Source organism: Haemorhous mexicanus, chromosome 4 (assembly GCF_027477595.1).
Source record: "Haemorhous mexicanus isolate bHaeMex1 chromosome 4, bHaeMex1.pri, whole genome shotgun sequence".
Classification (NCBI taxonomy): domain Eukaryota; kingdom Metazoa; phylum Chordata; class Aves; order Passeriformes; family Fringillidae; genus Haemorhous; species Haemorhous mexicanus.
Window position 1 is genome coordinate 11789301 of NC_082344.1, and position 19207 is coordinate 11808507.

A 19207-nucleotide genomic window follows, 5' to 3' on the forward strand; every position below is an offset into this window, starting at 1 on the left:
CAATTTAAACAAATGAGAGCTTCATCTTTGATCATTACTCTGATCTCCACTTCCTATTTTGTAGCTTTTGCATTTCAGTTTGACCATTATTTCATCCAACATATATTAAATAACTTCAGAAGGGACATCAGTTAAAGTAGCCATCAACATTAAGGTTTGATTTTTCAGACTGGTAACACTGCGCAACACATTAGTTTTGGGTATTCTTTATAAAATAGAAAGATGAATAGAAGTACTTTTCCCTTAAAATAACTCTTTATTTCAGCAATTTAAAATGTCAGATTCACAGAACTCAGAATGGCTGGGGTTAGAAGGGGACCTGGTCCAACTCCCTGCTCAAGCTGTGACACCTAGAGCTGGTCGCCCAGGACCCTGTACTTTTTAGTATCCCGAAGGATGGAGTCTCCATAGCCTCTCTGGTCAATCTGTGCCAGAGCTTTGTCACCTGCACAGTGAAAAAGTATTCCAAGATGTTTAGGGGGAAAAAATAATTTAAAATATGTCATTACTCAGCTATCACTTCCCAACAACCCCTCTCAGATAAATTATTTAATCTGTAAGTACATGTGTTGCAGGGTGGAGAAATCACGTAAAACTCAAAGAAATCAGTAGTTTATAAATATGCAGCAAATGTTTTAAACAGCATACAGCTCTCCACAGAAATAGGTTGCCTACTTTGCTTGTCTTACTGATTAGTAGAAGGAGAAATGGCTCTCAGAGCAGAGACTGTGGCTGACATACCAGGACTCCTGGCATCTCTCAGGCAGGTAGGAGACTCCATATGAAGCAAGGCCTCTGCAGCTTCAATCGTCTTATCTGTGCAGTGCACATTACTGCCATGAACTGATGCTTCTACTGCAGAAGGATACAAAAAAAATTATGAGAACAGGTTACTTATAGAAGTCCACATGTATCCCTGTACAACTATACTTCTCCATCTTTAACAAGAAAAACACAAGATCATCAGATGTCCTCACACCTTTTATACCTTCCTGTCAACAGAAATATTTAGGGAAGACATAAGACAAGCAGAACTGACACTGTCACTTCCTAGATTAGATTTCTAGTTCACAAGCAAGCTCCTCATTTCCATGAAGAGTTCAAAAGCTTTTAGAAAGAGACTGAGATTTGTCTTCTGCCTTCAAAATTAACCAGAAAAAAAACAGATTGTGATGAGGATGATTATAAATTAATGCAGCAGAAGAGAGAAGTAGTACCATCTCCAACTATTATCCCATTAAAATCTAAAGGTCACCTCTCTTCAAAGTTTCAGACTATTGGATAAATATATACATACACATGTCTATGTCTATACATATATGTAAATACAAGACTAGTTTCCAAAACATACATCCTGTTTTGATTTCTGACATTAAAAATAATTTTGAGTTCATTTTAACAGGTTGGTTGTTAAAAAAACCACAAAGCACAACAAACAGTATAAAGGGTGTGCTTTATGCAAAAACTAAGGGAAGAAGGTAAAAATATTACTTTTTCAAGTTCTGAAAGTTTAGGAAAACTAATTAATCAAAAATAATGTAACTTCAAGTGAGCACAGTTAAGTTTGACACAGTGCAGATCACAGCACCCTGAACACAGCAGCAGCACTGCCCCAAAGTACCATGTAAAACTACAATTCTGTGCACAGCTAGCTCCATGTTCCTCGCCCTTGTAAAGGTTTTGAAAAACGGTGACTGCAGAAACACCTGTTGCCCATTATCCATACTCTGGCCAAGGTAGCTGTCTCTCTTCAGTTGCTCTTTCCATTTATGGCCATCTGCTCTAAGCTGAACCACTCCAGTGAGGCAGCCAGCAACCAGGAGATCTATCTTTAGCCTAAGCAGAGTCACCTATCTCTAGTATCACAGAACTAAAGAGGATTTGGGAATAATTCTCTACAAAAACTTCAAGGCACGTATGCTGTTACTGAAAACATCTAAGAAATAACTCAAGGTCTGTTTAGTGAAAAGCAGGGAAACATAATGCCAGAGTTGCTTCTGACTTAAGGAAACACCAGATACACACAGATTCCCTGCAGGCTCACATGGGGAAGCCTTCCAGCAAACTGCAGTTTTTTCAAATGCAGGGATTAAAAACTTGAAAAATCTACTAGCCAGCAGATTAAACATATCAACCAGAAGCTGAAAGTGGATGAAATGTGGAAGATGCACAAATGCAAAACTACAGGTGACAAAGTTCTTGCTGAATCAGCCTGCTGCCCACCTGCTGACTGGCTGATGGGATTCCCACCATAGCCTATTAGCTATGGCCTGGGATGCTATTTACAGGGCTTTATCTTTTGGAACAGTAGATGCCTGTTAAGGCTGACATTCCAACACTGCTTCACCCCAGGCTGCAAACAATAAAAGCTTACCTAAGAGCACAGGAAAATCAGAAAAGGGTCGTTATTTTGCACTCTGTTCCTTGGATAACCAGTGGGAATCAGAACAAATTATGTACCACGAGCCCCTTTGCCCAGCTGCAAACCCTGGATGCTCCCCATGCTTGCTCAAGCGTTTCCTTCCCAAGCAGCTGTTTGGGCATATCCAAAGTCCTGACCACCTGCACTGTAACAGAGCAGCCCTCCTGTAGCAGGAAACCCTCTGACTAAACATTTCTCTTTCTAAACAAAAAATTCAGTTGCACAGAATTTGATTACTAAGTTTCCCTCATCTACCTGATAAAAATTTTCACTGATTAACAGAATACAAGAACAATATTCAGATAGTTGATAAAAATGTATAAATTCTATAACACTACTGACATTAGAAAGTCCAAAACAGTATTTAATATGTTATTATTCTAATGCATGCAATAAGATTCAAAGCATGTCAGCAAAGCTTCTCTGACCAGATAACTCTTTCTGTGCCATTAGGTTCAGTATATAAAGGACTTTTGTAAAGAAATTCAAACTCAGATGACAAATTTCAATTGTAAGAGGGTACTGAATTCACTACCTCCTAAATGCTTAAAAGCATGCAAAATTATCCTACGGAGAACAGTTTAGATGCTGCACCACAACTAAGAGGTACTTAGCAGAGGGCAGGAACAAGGCAAGGATCATAGCAGAAAGCCATCTATATACTTTTCCAGTACTATGATATTGTGCTGAAGGACCAGAGTGGAAGAAAAGGAAATACAACCAGCATTAGGGACTAGGACTGCAAAACTGTAGCAGAAAAGCAAAGGAGTCACTCAAACTCTCCCCTAAACAGCCCTTCCATTTCCAATAAAAACAGCACTATCTACACCACAAAAGCCACTGATGCTTGAAAATACACACTTCGCAAATGCTTTTCCCATAGGAGCTACTTGGGATTCCACTAAAACTGTCACCTAAAAAATATCAAGCAAAAAATAGTAACACTTCTGGCTTTGGCTGAACAACACATGCTGTCTGTCTATCACAACAGTTAACAAAGTAATGTAACATTGCCAAAAGGACAGCTATTAAAGCACTTACTAAATTCAGTTCTATTACCAAGTTTCAAGTTTTCCCAGCTAACTAATTCTCCTTTACCCAGTACAAGGTTTTAGCCTTAGAGGTATTTGTCTACCCAGTGAACATCAGGAGTTTGCATTTCCTCACAGGGAATGTTTACTGCACCAACACAATGGGAAGAAAAAAAAAAAAAGAAATTTGTATCCCAGCACAAATTTATGTAAAATTTCTTTCTGACATGCTAGAAAATGTCTAACAGAAGACAGCATGTCAGAGTGCTCAGATAGAAGACATGGTACCCAAAAACAGCTAAAAAACACATCATAAAAGATGAAGTGAGGGAACAGGCTCTCTCAGAGAAGGGACAAGAAAAAAACAGACAGCTCTTCTTGCAAATGACTAGATCAAGTGTCATCAACTAAATTATAGTTGCAGCACAACAGTTCTCACAAAAAAGATTGGGGGAAAAGGAAAATAAAACAAGTAGGATTCCACAATTAAAAAAAGACAACTTCCCAAGACTTTGATGCACAAGTATCACATTTCTAATCAAAGACTGAAGTGTATCATCCATTTCTCTAAATATGCCCAATTCTGTTTCTATTATACTTATGCTATCAACTATATTCAACAACCTCAAAGCTAAAATAGACTGTATTGTTTCAGTAAACAATATAAGGTGTAGGTCTGTTACATTATACAATCATTTCAGAAAGAACTGTCACTTGCCCAAAAGAAGTGAAGTAGTTTATGTGGATGGAAGAAAATTTTCCACACTTTGGTAACTGAGTAACAAGAGAACTGCCATTTACTAATCTAGAACACCTCAGAGCTAACACTGCCACTTATCTTCCATTCTTTAAAATCAAATCTCATCCTACTGCTTTTATTAAAGAATCTGAGTCCTTGGCACATGCTTTTAGAACATTTAATTTAAAAATGTTGATCTATTTATAGAAAAAACACCTCAGGAAACAAATTCAGGTTCAAAGTGTAAATAGATAAGTAGGCTAGTTGATGTCTATCTTCACTGTTGGCCTTATGTTTGCTAACTCCACTTTCTACCCAAATAGTGTGTATAGTAGATTATTCAAGGTTCTCAACAGCTGTTACATAATACTAACCTTGGTAATTAAGTCTAAGTCATAAAGAAAGGGCTGTACTTCGGATTTACAGAAAAAAATAGTGGCAACATATTCACTTGGTAACAATGTCCCCCCCTTCTAAAATAAGACTAAAAAAATTAATGAAAGCAATTTATGAGACTGAAAAAATGGGATTGAAATTTTCAAAATGGTATTCTTTTGCACTGCACTACAGTAGCACCTGCAACAGCTTACCCTTTAATACTATCAGGCAACCAAAGCAACATTTTAATGAAGAATTCACAATTCCAAGCATGGAATTCAGTAGAGTGACTACCTATACACTAACACACCTCATTAAAGTTATTAAAGTTTACTGGCATTCCCATGATTGTTTTATTTCAGCATTTAAAAACAGCAGTGGAAGTTAGCAACAGTGCTTAAACGACATCTTAATTAAAAGCAGTCTAATTGCCTCTAGAGGTAATACCCAGAAATCTTTCTGTATGCAAAACTCAACTTGGAAAAGAAAGCATTCTTCAGTTTACTGCTTGTTTCATGGCAGACATTTATTCAGAAACCAAAAACCAACTTCTTGGGTTTTTCAATATTTCCCTAAGCCTGCCTCTGTTCAAGACTCTCAGCTACACACAATTTAAGGATGATGCCTAGCCCACTGCATAAAGGCAGATCAATAACAAAGATGAGAGCAACCATTTCAAAACACTTGTTTCACTGTGAGCCATATGTTATCAGCCCAATATTGACAGAAACATCAACTACAAAGCCAAAATATATCTTTGTAAAGTCATTTAGGAGTTGCTCTTACAACTGGCAATTAAGATAACACTAAGCAGTAACAATTTTGGTCCATCCTATTTCCCACAGTTATTAAACACTGAAGTTTTGTCAACACTGAAACCATCAGCCATGGGAAAAAGCAACATATAATTATTATAATTCCTTAGGATAAAGAATTCCTCACTTAAATCCACATGATATCTACATACAAAACTAAGTAAACGGTATCCTGATAGTATGATGATGGGAATACTAGATTATGCACAGGTATCACTCGCTGCAATGCAAATATGGAAAAAAAGAAATGAAGTTGGTTGAGCTAATGAGATTAGTATGACAAAGGACATCAAAAAGAGCAATAAAAAGGTCATTCATTATTTATCTAAGGGCTGGCTCTCAAGCAATCTAGTTACAGTGACTTAAGAAGGTGTTGACACAATTGACCAACTACTTAAACGTTCTCTATTCACGGACAATCAAAAGTGAAAAACAACTCACTGAGGCCTGCAGCAGTGAGACCTGCAGAAATCAAAGTTGTTCTACTGGCAAAGTCGAGCTACTGCTCCATCCTAGACCCAAGTGTCAAAATGATTTGGACCTACTCCCCTTCTGCTGTTCAGCAGAACAGTTCTTCACTGCTTTGTAGCGTATTTTTCCATGTCTGGGACATAGGTCATCCTCTTCCAAAAAACCCTGGGTATTTTTCCACATTAAGTAAAATAAACGATGATGATTATGGGACTTGGCCCTTTCTGAAAGTATATCTTAATATACTGATAAACGACAGAGCATTTATCTTTAGGCCTGTAAAAACCCACTGCCATGCCAATGCAAAAGCCAGTATCAAGCTTGGCTCTCTCTGAAAATACATGTGCAGATACTGCACAATTCATTACCTATAATGCCATACACTGTACTGTTTATGGTTCCAAGGACTACTTTTAGAAGTTGAGCTTCATGCTGTAAAGGCAAAAATAAAATCAGATCTAGTACAACTTCGGTGGAGAACTGAATGCTTGACACTGCATCTGAGGTTTGGGTCAGTTGTAACCTTGCTCGTTCTCCAGGGTTTTACCACGCTTTAAGACAAGTCCTGCGATCACTGTAGTATCCTGTTGTCAGACAGATACAACAAATCGGAAAGAGGCCAAATCATGCAGGACTCAAAACACAACTCCGAACAAGTGCTACGGCCCATGTCCCAGCAGCGGCTGCAAAATCTGACGGCGCGGAGGAGCGGCCAGAGAAAGCGCGGCACCTGCACGGGCCGGCGGCAGGGAACGGAATTCCCGCCGCCTCGCTCCTCCTCATCCCGCCGGGGTAGCGGGGCTGCCCGCCCGGGACGGGGCAACCGCCCGCCCTTCCCCCGCCCGTCGGGGGCGCCCGCAGGCAGGTGCGGCCACGTGCGGCGGCGCGCGGCCACTTCCGTGTTTACAGTCGGCTTCCCTCCGGTGCCGCGCGCGCCTGCAGCGCCGCGCCGCCACTCCCGCGCCCGCCGCGCGCCCATTGGCGGCCAGCGCCCCCCACCCGCCAGCGACGGCGGCCCCTCCCCCGCGAGGGGCCCCGGGGGAACGCGCCGCTTCCGCTACGCGGCGCGCGTGGGGGAGGGGGCGCCACCGCCCCCCCGCGTCGCACACGTGGGGCCGCGGCCCTGCCGGCGGTGCCTCCTCCCGCCCCGCCGCCAGAGCGGAGTTTAAGAGGGTACGGGGGGCAGGCACCGGAATAGCGGGGGACGCGCGCTGGGGTGCGGTGCCCGGGGAGACTGGGCCGCGGCCCTGCGTGCGGTGCGCGGCGGCACTCGGCCTGCCCGCTCAGACAGCGTGGCGGCAGGGCTCGGAGCGAGGAGAGGGCCGGGAAAGGCGGGAGGACAACAGCCTCGCGCACTTCCTGGTTCTCGCCCCAGCCTCCAAAACCCCGCTAAACTCCTCCGCGCGCCCCGCCGCAACTCCCGCCCGCGCCGGGAGGCAAGTGCCGCGGGCCGGCCGCTACCAAGGTGATCACTTCCTGATTGCCCTCCATTGCCTCCCGCTCGCCGCCGGAGCGCGATGTGCGCCGCGTCTTCCCCCCCCGCCCCGGCCAGTCCCCGCTCCCGCCCCGCGTCGGCCCGGCGCGGCGCAGCTCACCGGCCCGAATGAGGAGGTCGAGCTGGTTCGTGGGCCCCTCATGCACGGACGCCGCCATGTTTACGCTGCCGGAGCGGCTTCACATTGACGGGCGGGCGCGCGCAGCGGCCGGCGGCGAGGCGCGCTCCCGCGGGCGGGCGGAGCGCTCACCGCCACGGCGCGCGGTCGGCGGGAGCGCTTCCTGCGGGGCGGCGCGCGCGGTCCTTCCGCTGCCCGCCCCAGACAGGAAGTGCCGAGCCGGCTCCCGCCGCAGCGCGGGGCCGCCCGCGGGCGGGGGAGCCACCGGCCCCCGCTGGCCGCTCCACCGTACAGGCAGCGCCTCCCCGCACGGCTCCGGAGGCGCCCGAGGGCAAGGACGCAGCGCAGCCCGGCCGGCCCCGCACGCCTTCCGCTCCATCTCTCCGCAGCCCTCGGCCATCCGCACCTCCGTGCCCCGATGACGCTATCTGACCGGGGCAAACCGCCTACCGGTATAAGCCGGACAGTCCTCACCGAGGCGACCGCTGACGCATTAGCAAGATTTCTCCTTGACACGTCCCTGGAGCACCTATGTTAGTAACACCTTGCCGGAAAAGCTCCGTGCCTGCAATCCACTTTATCTCCGTTAGAGTAACAGGGCTTATTCTAGTTAGCTAGAGGTCCCATCCATCCTTCATCTCTGAAAAGACTTATGGGGTGAAAAAAATTTCATTACCCTCTTAATTAAAAAAAACCAACAAAAACAAACCACCCAAACCACTACCACCACTTTTTAGGGTTGCATCCTCTCTCCCCTGAAGACCACCTGTGTCAGTAAGGCCATAGCATTACCTGCCAGGCCCCTGGACAGAGGCACCAGTCAGGAGAACACACTCCCCACACTTCCTACCCAATCCATCTGCTAATTACTCCCAGGGTACAACTTGAGAGCTGCATATAAAGCGCAGCTGCACCAAGAAAAGCTAAGTGTGTCTCACATAGAGCCATGCGTGGAAAGTACACACAGGAATTCCTTCACTAACACCACACACCTAAGTAGGCCTACATTGTTAAGTCAATGATCTAGCAAACACCTGCTGCCTACAGAGCCTTCCCTGAACACACCATCTTCACAGCTCCATTAAAAGAAGGTGAAGGGATCCAGCCGCAATCTGATTATACAATCTCTTCCCCTCTCAAATTTCAGTAGTCCTAGGACCTAGAGCAGAAGCAACAATTTAGAAACAATTTTCCCCAGCACCAAAATCACAAATAGTATCCAACAAAAATCAACTCCAGCTGGTAAATTCAGTGCTTCAAACTCTTGACAAATACTATTCCTCCACTACACCTCTCAAGACATTATAGGAATACATTTTCATGACTGTATTTGTACATAATGTTTATAATATACAAATAAGAAATCAGGCATTTTGTAGATAGCAGTAATCTATTCCTGGGTGTAAGGAATTAAATTTGCTCAGTGCCACATCAGATAAAGAGCAAGACCCGCAAGCAACATCATTCACTCTCACATTCATGAGAAGCCATGATATCTAAGGACAGGTCGGTGCTAAAATTTTGCCAATCAAGATTCTTCCACAGCCAGAAGCATGGACAAAAAAGGCACCTAGCCAGCTGTGAGGGCAAAAAGCTCTCATACAGATCCATCTTTGCCAACAGCAGAGTGCTCCTGTCAGCTTTTGTTATTCAGAGAGGTGGAACAGCAGTGCTAACAAGAATTCCTCCCATCAGCATATTTCCACTAGGGGACTCTGCTGTATTCTCCAGCAGAAATTTTCCTAGTGGAGACAAGCCCAAGGACAAGAAAAGGCATTTTAGGTAGGCACACACTTAAATGTGCAATGAAATTTAATAGTCATTCATTAGAACATCCTGAGACTGAAATGGAAGCCTTACATGGTGTAGCGTAGCAGCACCATAGCTTCAGCTTACATACAGAGTGCTGGAATAACCATGTAGTCCTGTCCCTTTGTACACTTTTGTGTACCTCCTGTTGTTAAAAAACTATAATTTACCCACACTTTAAACAATAAAATACAATTTAAAAGTCTGTCTGTTCAGACCCAGATCAAAAGCTGTACTGAGATGCTGAATGCCTTTGAAGATCTACACCCATGTCAAAAGGAATTCACACTACCATACTTTGGAAAAGGTCCGCTCATAGTTTTTTTCCTTTTTTTAAATGCTGTGTAATTCAGTGAGGATTGTTTACTGATTGCAGCTTTCAGTCAAAAACTGAAGTGTTTGACTTATACTCAATAAAGTTCTGCCTGAGATGTGTGGACTCCTTGACTAAGTGTATGCAAGTAATTGGCACTGTGTAACTTTTGACAAACCCCATAGGTTCAAAATGAAAAAAAACCCCAACAGTATTAAACATGAAGTTTTGGTTTAACACCAGTTTCTTAAGTAGCTTTTATTTACTACTGCAAGGACAGACTTAGCACAATGTTTGCCAGTGCACATGAAATGGACTTGAACAGCTGCACACAAGTGCTCTGATTCTTCCCTCTCTCTGATCATACACAGGAGAGAATATCACTGGATGCCCAAGGGATTCCAATCATTCGGAAATGAAAACAATCTGAGTCTGTGCACTTTCAAGATTAATATGCAAAAAGCCACAACAAATTATGAAGTGACCTGTGCATACTTTATCTGTATTATTATTAAAGCATAATGCTGTCTTTAAGGAGGAATGCAACTTTCTCCAAAAGTCCTGCAGTTTCATCTGTTTAAATTATATTATTTCTAGTATTTTATGAATGGTGATTGATTTGTCATACTAATAAAATCTTATTATTTCAGGGGAAAAAAAAGGCAGTCAACAGGAAAAAAGTAAATGTGCATTTAACTTTTTTAATCTCTTTTAAAGGCTCCTTTCTAGGCTAAAAAAGAGGGCTACAAAATCTACTCGGTGGCCCACTGAAGCAAGAAAAACTGTAATGGAACAGGCTCACAGGAAATTGCAGAAATTTTATTTCTCTGGCATGAAAATAGTAAAAAAAAAAAAAAAAAAAAGTAGAGGAACAGATTCTGGACCAGCATCACTATTTGTCATGTCTCAGACAGAAACATATTTATTTACACTAGTTTATTGTTGACTGATTTTTGTTTGTTTTTACTGTTACTATACACAGAATAAACTTTATTGAAATTTTTTAACACGAAAGTTCACCTGTCAAGATAGCCATGTAGACCTACATGCTACATTTACTAACTGCCAGGAAAAAAAAAAAAACAGTCAAAATGTTTAACAAGCTGGAAAGTTACCTTTCAAAATTATGCTTCTAGTTACTACATTCCTGTTTGTCAGAAGCTTTAAGTAACTTCAAGACAAGTGAATTGTATCTTTATTCTTGTATAAACACAGAAGTAAAATATCTATCAGCTCATGCTTTCTGGTTAAGTGATATGGACAACTTTGTTCACAAAAAAAGGAAAGGTATCACTTCTTCTCTGCAACATACACTAGATAAAACTCATTCTGATTCTTTTGAAAAACCAAGAGACAATTAAAAAAAACAGCCGGATGTGACTAATTGCATCCAAAACAGCAAATGTAAATTCAAAATATGAAAAACTAGTGGGTTTTATCAGATTTGCAGACTTGGATTGGAATAGAATCATCAATTATCTTAAGCATCTCCTTGAACAGTTCTCAAAACTAACAGAGCATTCAGGGCTTATAGAGGAATTGCCATTCTTCACTCCCACAGTCTCCTCTGCAAAGCTGTGTTTCCTACAATTCCCACAAATATGATGAAAACATTCTCTAACAGACTAGTCTCTCTTGGAAAACTACTCCACAAGCATCATAGCTTGAAATGCTAAAAGTACAGCCTTCCAGTCACACCTTTTCCTTCCACTGACAGCAAATAATTAACCAGAAAGAAAAAGCTGTGCATTTAATTACTTTTAGCCTCAGAGGATTCCAGTTGTATTCTAGTAAGACAAAGCTACCCTGGGAAAAGGCAATTATCATAAAGCACTTACTTATTCTTACAGAGGTGAGCTGTTTGAGTTAACTTAAGTAAGGGGAAGGTAGATGGCAATCTGTGCGCTGGTTTGGCATTAACTGATTTGTGGTGAAGAGGGAAAAAATCAGCCACGCAAGTGGTTCTCTGTGAGGAGCTGCTAGCAGCTCCCTCCGTGCCTGGCAAAACCAATCGCTGGCTGGCTCTGAGAATTAGCACACTAAGAAGCCAATTAGAAAAAAGCTGATAACGCCTCTATGATAACATATTTAAGAACGAAAAACCGCGGGAATGTCTTGCTACCTGCTCTCAGAAGGGTTGGGGGGGCCGGCTGGGCCCCTTCCCAGAGGGGCCGCTGGACCCTGTCCCGGTGCGGCCGCCGGGCCATGCAGCCGGGGGCCATCCCGGCACCGCGAGCAGCTGTGCGACCAGGGTGGCGTCGCACAGCTGCAGTTGTCTCGGCATGGCTCGCAATGGACTTTATTTACTTAGCCGCTTTTAACCAGCCATGCTGCGGACAGAAAGAGGAAGAAGCGGCAGCAGTTCTTCTTTTTTCAGCGTCCCGCATGAAGAACAGGCACGGAGCGGAGCCCGCAGCCAGTGCGGCTTGTGCAGGGCTGGCGGAGACCACCTGGCCAATACAGAGAGAAGCACGGCCAGCGATTCCCCAGTTGCGGCGCCTAGACAGGACCAACCTTTCAGCGCTGCAGAGCTCTATAAAAACCATTTCAACCAATAGTACTTGAGAACAAATGAACCTACCAGTTCTCCCCTGAGTCAGAGAAAAGGAAAAGGTACAGACACGTGAGGAGAACAACAGGGTGACACGAAGGTCGGGGTAAAAGAGGGAGGGGGAGGAGGAGGTGCTCCGGACGTCGGAGCTGAAATTCTGCTGCAAGCTGTGGTGAGGACTACAACAGAACAAACTGTTTCCCTGTAATTCATGACGGGCACGCAGGGATACAGCATTCACCCACAGCCCGTGAGAAAAAGGCACTCGTGCTGGAGCATGTGGATGCTGAAAAGCTGTGATGGTGTGAGAGGCTTGAACAGAGAGAAAGAAAACCCTTGCTTTCAGAAACAAAGGACCCTTGCTTTTATACTAGAACAACTTATCCTTAAAAACTGCACCCCATAAGCTAAATGGCTCACAGAAAGCAGTTGTGGGAAGACTGCTTTGCCCGTGGGAGGGACTTCACATTCCAAGCAGGTTCCGGTCAGACTGCTGCGAAAATTAAAACCAGGTCGAAAAAGTTCACAGAGAACTGTTTCCTGTAGGAAAAACCCCACAGCACAGCAAGAAACTCCACTCCCTAAGTGAACTGAAGAATTTTAGAAGTGACAATAGACAATTTTGGAACAGACTAATAATCCTATGCTTTGTCTCCCTGCGCTGTCAGTGGGAAGGAAAGAATGGCTGGGGGCGGGAGGGTGAAGGTGTTTTAACCATTTATTTTTCGTTTTCATTATCCTCTTTTAATTCTGTTAATAATTTTTCTTTATACCTTTCAAAAATTTAAGGCCGTTTTGCCCTTAAAGTGTTTTGTCCTAATCCTTATCTCACCCCACAACTTTTCTTTCCCCCTCCTCTGCTTAGAGGAAAATGAATAAATGATTTTCGTGGGTGTACTGGCATTTGGCCAGCGTCAACCTATTGCAGTCTGAGGACAGTATTTGCAGTCTACACAAGATATTGCAAATGATAACAGAGATAATCCTGAAATACCAACCACTTCAAAAAGCTGCAAGCAATTTCAGAAGTCCAGACATGCCCCATCCCAAGTGTCCAAATCATCTACTAATTTTAAAGTTACAGAAAGGTCAGTTTTGCCCAGGATCCTAAAGAAATTCCTACCTAGTAATTATAGAAGTAGCTGCTGTCTTCAACAGCAGGCCATCACTGTTGATAGTTATAACTGCATTGCAAAGGTAACAATAGAAAGAAGCATTTTTAACAGTTAAATGCCAGAAAACATAAAAGAAGATGCAGCCATCTGTTTTATCAGCACAACAACATAATCATTACCATCCACTGTGGATTTGACAGTAGAAAATGTCCAAATAACAACCACAAAGTGTCCCTGGAAGACACAGGGAAATATTGAGGAAAGTGGTCCATGACTATGCCAAGCTCATTTTCTTGACTACACCATCCAAAGTCTAACAATGCCAAAGCCAAGTGTCTGTCACAATCTGCACTTTTGAGTGAACTCAGGGTCCTGATGTCACTATTCATACAGCAATTAATGATTCCAAACAGAAAAAAACAAATGTATCCTCAGGATTTGGCACTACTTCTGACAAATTGAAAAAGAGTTAATCAAAATAGCAAGTGTCTACATTCCAGCATTATTACTTGTGCATGCAGAGTAAGAAAATTCAGCTGTCTTGAAAAAATTAAAAAAACAAATTACCAGCCCACAAACAATATTTACACTTCCCTACTTTATAAGGAAATTCTTTCTTTCCAAGGCAGTCTCTTAGACAATGATAGGTCAGGTATTTGCATAGTACTCTACATGATTTTACAAAATTAACAGTATTTGAGACTGGTAATTGACTGGCATATAAACTATGCCACACTTGAGCAATTTCTCTGTCCCAGATGCATCATTTGAAGTCCTTAAGGCTTTTCTGATAACAACAAACATCTCTTCTGTAAGTCCACTGAATGTTTTTAAGGACTAAATGTCCTCAACAAACACGGCTTTATTCTCATCCTACAATTTGCTCTTAACTTCAATCTCCCTTTTAATATGCAGATCACCTTTAAAAATTATTACTGTCAATAGTTTTTCACTATCTTTTTGATCAATAAACACATTCCTGTGCACTCATACTATAATGGGTTTGGATGCCCCATTGCATTCTAATTTCAAGGTAAAAACCCCCAAATTTTTCAGCTTACATTAGTAAAATGCTGTGGCTGGGTCTTCACAGTAACAGCCTACAAATTCGCACTCCCAGCTGCAACTGGAATAGGGAGTTTGGAGGAGAATCCATCTGTGCATCTGAATTCCAACCCATGATGTCCCACACCAGCAAATAATTGAATTAGACTCACATCAGCCTCAGAAAATAAAAATGATGCCTGAAATCTGTAGTTAAATTAGACTTTATTATAAAATAGTCTTACAGCATGCTTTCAGTATGAATGGAGCACTGAATGCTACAAGACAGAAACCTGAAATCTAGAAAGAACTGGATGCCACAACCCAGCTGTTATCATTATGTTAAAATACTATTGTCCATGAAGCAGTTGTAGAGCACTTTTCCTTATTTTCTCAGAAAAAGAGAACACCAACAAAGATGACATAAAATCTAAGTTGCAGTTGCATTTTGTTTCTGAATTAAGAATGTTACTGAAAACAAAGATGTAAATACCCTTGGCCTAACTGCTCCAAGCACTACACAATAGCACATGCAAAAGGAGGGGAATAATTTTACCTCACTGTCATCAACATTTAACTACTAAAAGTGCAATGGATTTCTTGGCAAAATAAGGACTCACATGGATGCAGTAGCAGCAGCAGCATGGTGTGTAAAGTAAAATTCATTGACGTTAAAAGGACAAACTCTTACTTCATTATCGTGTAGGAGGCATCTAATTCTTGCAACAAAGCAAGCAAAGTTTCATCTTGTTTATCTAGCAAATAGGCTTCATCTTAGCTCTTTGAGAAATGTTGCAGCTGCAGCTGCTCTGAAGCTGCACAGGCATGGCCATAACAGAACCCTATTCAGCTAGCCTAGTTCCTTCTAGAATACAAGTAAACAAGTCCCCAGGTGAAGCAGTGATAGGTTGGATTTGAACTCAAACAAGAAACCCCAACCAAACCCATTCAACCCTGAATGCAGACATATCATTGGCCACTGAGCTGGGCGGTGCTGAGACCCTGACTGATGGGTTGACCAAGTGCAGGAATTCTGAACTCCCTATAAAAGGGGGCATCCATGGATAAACGGTAGCTGTTGTCGCATGACCTCAGTGCATTCAGTCATGTGCCTGTCTCCAAACTGTGACCCTAAGGTAGTAAGTGGTGAAACCCGACGTGATTGACACAGCCATCCACGTGTACAAGGAGGGAGACAGAGGGTGAGCATGGAGAGCGACCTGCAGCAAAAAAAGCCGTCAAAACACAGTGTGAAGAGTCAACCAAGGCGTGAAGAGCTGAGCAAAGCTCAGACCCCCTTTGTAAATACCCCTCTATATAGAAAAACAGTGCCAAGAAATATGGGAGGATGCATTTCACTAGAAGAAAACCCAGTTGCGCAGGTATGGACCCTCTTTTCACCTAAACAGGGAGTAAAACATGATGTATGTTATAAAGCCCTAGAGGCTTGTGGAACCAGCTTTAGAAGCCACTATGGACGTTATAAAGCCCTGGAAGCTTGTTTCAACTTGCTGGGGTGGTTGGAAGACCATCAGTGCCAGTGCAGAGCTGCAAGTGCCAAAACCCAGAAGCATCAGCCAAAAGTTGCTGAAACCTGGATCTGCAGAGCACCTTACCATAAAAGAGCCAGGGCTGGAGAAGCCTGAGAAACACTGAGGCAGTCAGTGCCCGAGAGGCTGGGAGACCCAGCCGCCAACGGACAACCACAGGTTTGCCAGAGCTGGGGGAGGAGAACCAGAGAATGGCCCCTGGTCCCCCGATCCAAGTAACCCTAGAGGGGACCCTGACAGTATCATAAAAGAGCTCATGCCACTCTGCACTATGCAGCCTCAGCTGGAGCTGTGTAGTGATGAGTGGCTGGAGATAGGAAAGCCCTTCCAGTCTGGGTCTTAGCGCTGGCCAAGCTATGGCCTTGACTGGCAGGAAAAGTATGCCATCAGACCCAGGTGTTTCTGTGCTAAAATTGAAAGCTAATTTGACTGGCTAATTTGGCTTAGCAGAAGCTGGACCACTTTCCTTTGAAGTAGACATGGGAGCCTTACCTGGAAAAGGCTCCCCAAGTCCTCACTGAGAAAAGAAACCTCCTTGGTAGACCCTAGGTGATAGCAAAGCCTATAGGCAGTTGTAAGTTTCATTAACCTTGTTAATTTCATTCAAAAGTGCATGTTTTGTTAGGATTATGTTCCTGTTAAGTTGTTAAAACAAAGAAAGGGGGAGTGGATGTGTATCCCTCTCAAAAGTCTTGGGTACTGGCATGTTCTCATGTTTTTCAATCAAGTTCCAACTAACCTAGGAAGCCAACAGCTTGTCAGAGGCAGAAGACTGTCAATGGTAAGACAATCTGCCCATCACCATACTTGAACCCCAAGACCCAAATATTTAGGAGACATCAGTGGAAGAAGGATATGTGTTTTTAATGGTTTTGAGTTGAATTGTTTCTTGTTTGTTGTGTTAAGTTGTAATTTTTAACTTCTAAATAATGAACCTGCAGCATGATAGCCTGAAAGATTGTATTACTGGTTATCTCGCCTGACAGCTCCTGGATGTGAATGTTACAACTCCAATGATACATGGGATACATCACTGGCTGGAGGATACTAGACTCATTGAGTTGGATAGAAAGCCTAATTTGAACTAGGTTAATTCTGTCTTTGTCATCCTGTCTGTAAAAGACACCTGCAGAGGATAACAATGAACACTTGGCATTTATTAAAACAGAAAGGGGAGTTGTCACAGCTGCAGCTGCTCTGAAGTTGCAGATAAAGTTGGCCATAACTGAACCCTATTCAGCTAGCCTAGTTCCTTCTAGAATACAAGTAAACAAGTCCCCAGGTGAAGCAGTGATAGGTTGGATTTGAACTCAAACAAGAAACCCCAACCAAACCCATTCAACCCTGAATGCAGACATATCATTGGCCACTGAGCTGGGCGGTGCTGAGACCCCGACTGATGGGTTGTTCAAGTGCAGGAATTCTGAACTCCCTATAAAAGGGGGCATCCATGGATAAACGGTAGCTGTTGTCGCATGACCTCAGTGCATTCAGTCATGTGCCTGTCTCCAAACTGTGACTTAACATAATAGAGGAAGACAGCACCAACTTAATATGAGAGTTTAATAAAGTTGTTAGAATGTCCATACTCTTTGGTTTTTTGTAGTCAGCACTCTCCTCTAAAGCAAATGGTCTGTCTGCATGTGTAAAGTTCTCACTGAGCTGTCAGTGTAAGGAAATGACATTCAGTCAATAGGGTATGTCAGCACTAGCAAGAAGTACCAGATGCCTGTGTTAACTCATTTTCTAAGAAGCAGTTTAATCAAATAATGTCTGGCCAGAATGAATTCTAACACTGTTTTATCTATCCCTTACACACACACACCATAATCACAAAAGTTAGATTCTAACCAGATTTAATACCAAGTTCTTAGTAGATTATATTTAACTAAGGAAAATTTATCTGAAAAACCAAGAGTTCACAGGCTCAAATTTCTATAAGAGACATTAGAAGGAAGCAGTTTTAATCATAATAAGGGAGGACATATAAAGACAGAAAGAAGAACAGGCAGTAACTAAAGACTGGACATAAAGATGCAAAGCTGATTCCTATGGAGATAGCTGTGTAACCAGTTATCTGAAATTTCCTCTGAAGAAGACGATTTCCCTAAACTATGTATTTTATTTATCCATTTGTTTTAATTGGGGGAGAGTTAAGCCTAAACTCCTTGTTGATTCAACATCCTCCCTCCTTAAGAACAGCTATCAATTTACATGATAGTTTAAACTGAACTTCCTGGTCTTTATAGCCCCAATATTTTTCCATGCTGGAAAGGGTCATTTTCAGATCCACATTTTTTTTCATGCACATCCTCCACCCCCCTGTGGCAATTAGAGTTTTAGAATCCAAACAGACTTTCAGCTTTTACCACAGGGAGGATTTCTGACAGGACATAAAATTTAAAAATCTGGTGACAGTTCACAAATTGAATGATACTTCAGCTTCTTGAAAACAGTAGTTTTGTTTCTTCTTTAATCTTAAAGCTGTGATGAAAAAATAAATCCCAAACTTGTACTTGGTGCTTTGATGATTAATAAAAAAATAAGGGGAAAAATACTATTCATACAAGATGTTAGAGTCACCAAAACAATTAAATCAGGATCTACACTGGCAATACTTAAATACATATCTCAGTTAACTAAAAGAGTAGGCATTCTCCATGCCCAAGATCTGCAGACCATGACTCTGTTACCTTCCATACTGCTCCTATGGTAAATTCCAAAATTAGATTACTCCCTTATTATCCTTGTTACAGGTTCTGTCTGGTGACAAAATAAACAGAATTGTAGCAATTGTGAACTTCAGACACACTGCTTCTTTAAAAAAAGCAGCTTCCGGTATTATGCAAACTACAAATGTTTTGTTGAATAAATCCGAAAACTGAAGGGCTAATTACTTTTAGGAAAAAAAAAATGCAGGAAATGAAAGCCAATAGAATTTGAGTATTATTAAAAACTTGTTAAGAAGGATGTGTCTTTTATGATATAAACATGCTCACTGTTCAAGTTAACAAAATTTTAAGGCTGTAACTCAGTTCTCAACAATCTAAAGATACCACTCCCAAGAACATCAAACAAAAGCAGAAAGAAATTTAAATACTATGTCAATCTAACAATTTTATTTCCCCTTCCAATTACAAAAGGCACTCACTACTTCCACAAAGAATGTCATAAGGTCAACTGAAATGACCCAGATTTCGATCTTTTGTTTGTTCTAGAGAACTCCTTTTTTCTATTCCAAGCAAATAGGCATATTTTTCTAGAATAAAAACCATGAACCATTAAGTCTTTCTTGTTTGCTAAAAGACATTTGGGTTTTACTTCTGTAGTTAATGGATTAATTTTACAGCTAAAGG

At 42.3% G+C, this 19207-nt stretch overlaps 1 protein-coding gene across 7 annotated transcripts in view; it reads right to left on the reverse strand.

Moving 5' to 3' along the window:
* ELF2 (E74 like ETS transcription factor 2) overlaps positions 1-19207 on the reverse strand; it is a 37276-nt gene that overhangs the window by 7465 nt on the left and 10604 nt on the right. For 6 of the 7 annotated variants that reach the window (XM_059843796.1, XM_059843800.1, XM_059843795.1 and 3 more), the window contains one exon: positions 742-855. In XM_059843796.1, the coding sequence (XP_059699779.1) occupies positions 742-855 (114 nt within the window). Of the gene's footprint in view, positions 1-741; positions 856-7451; positions 7609-19207 lie in introns of those variants that run through there. The other variant, XM_059843798.1, reaches the window with a different exon arrangement.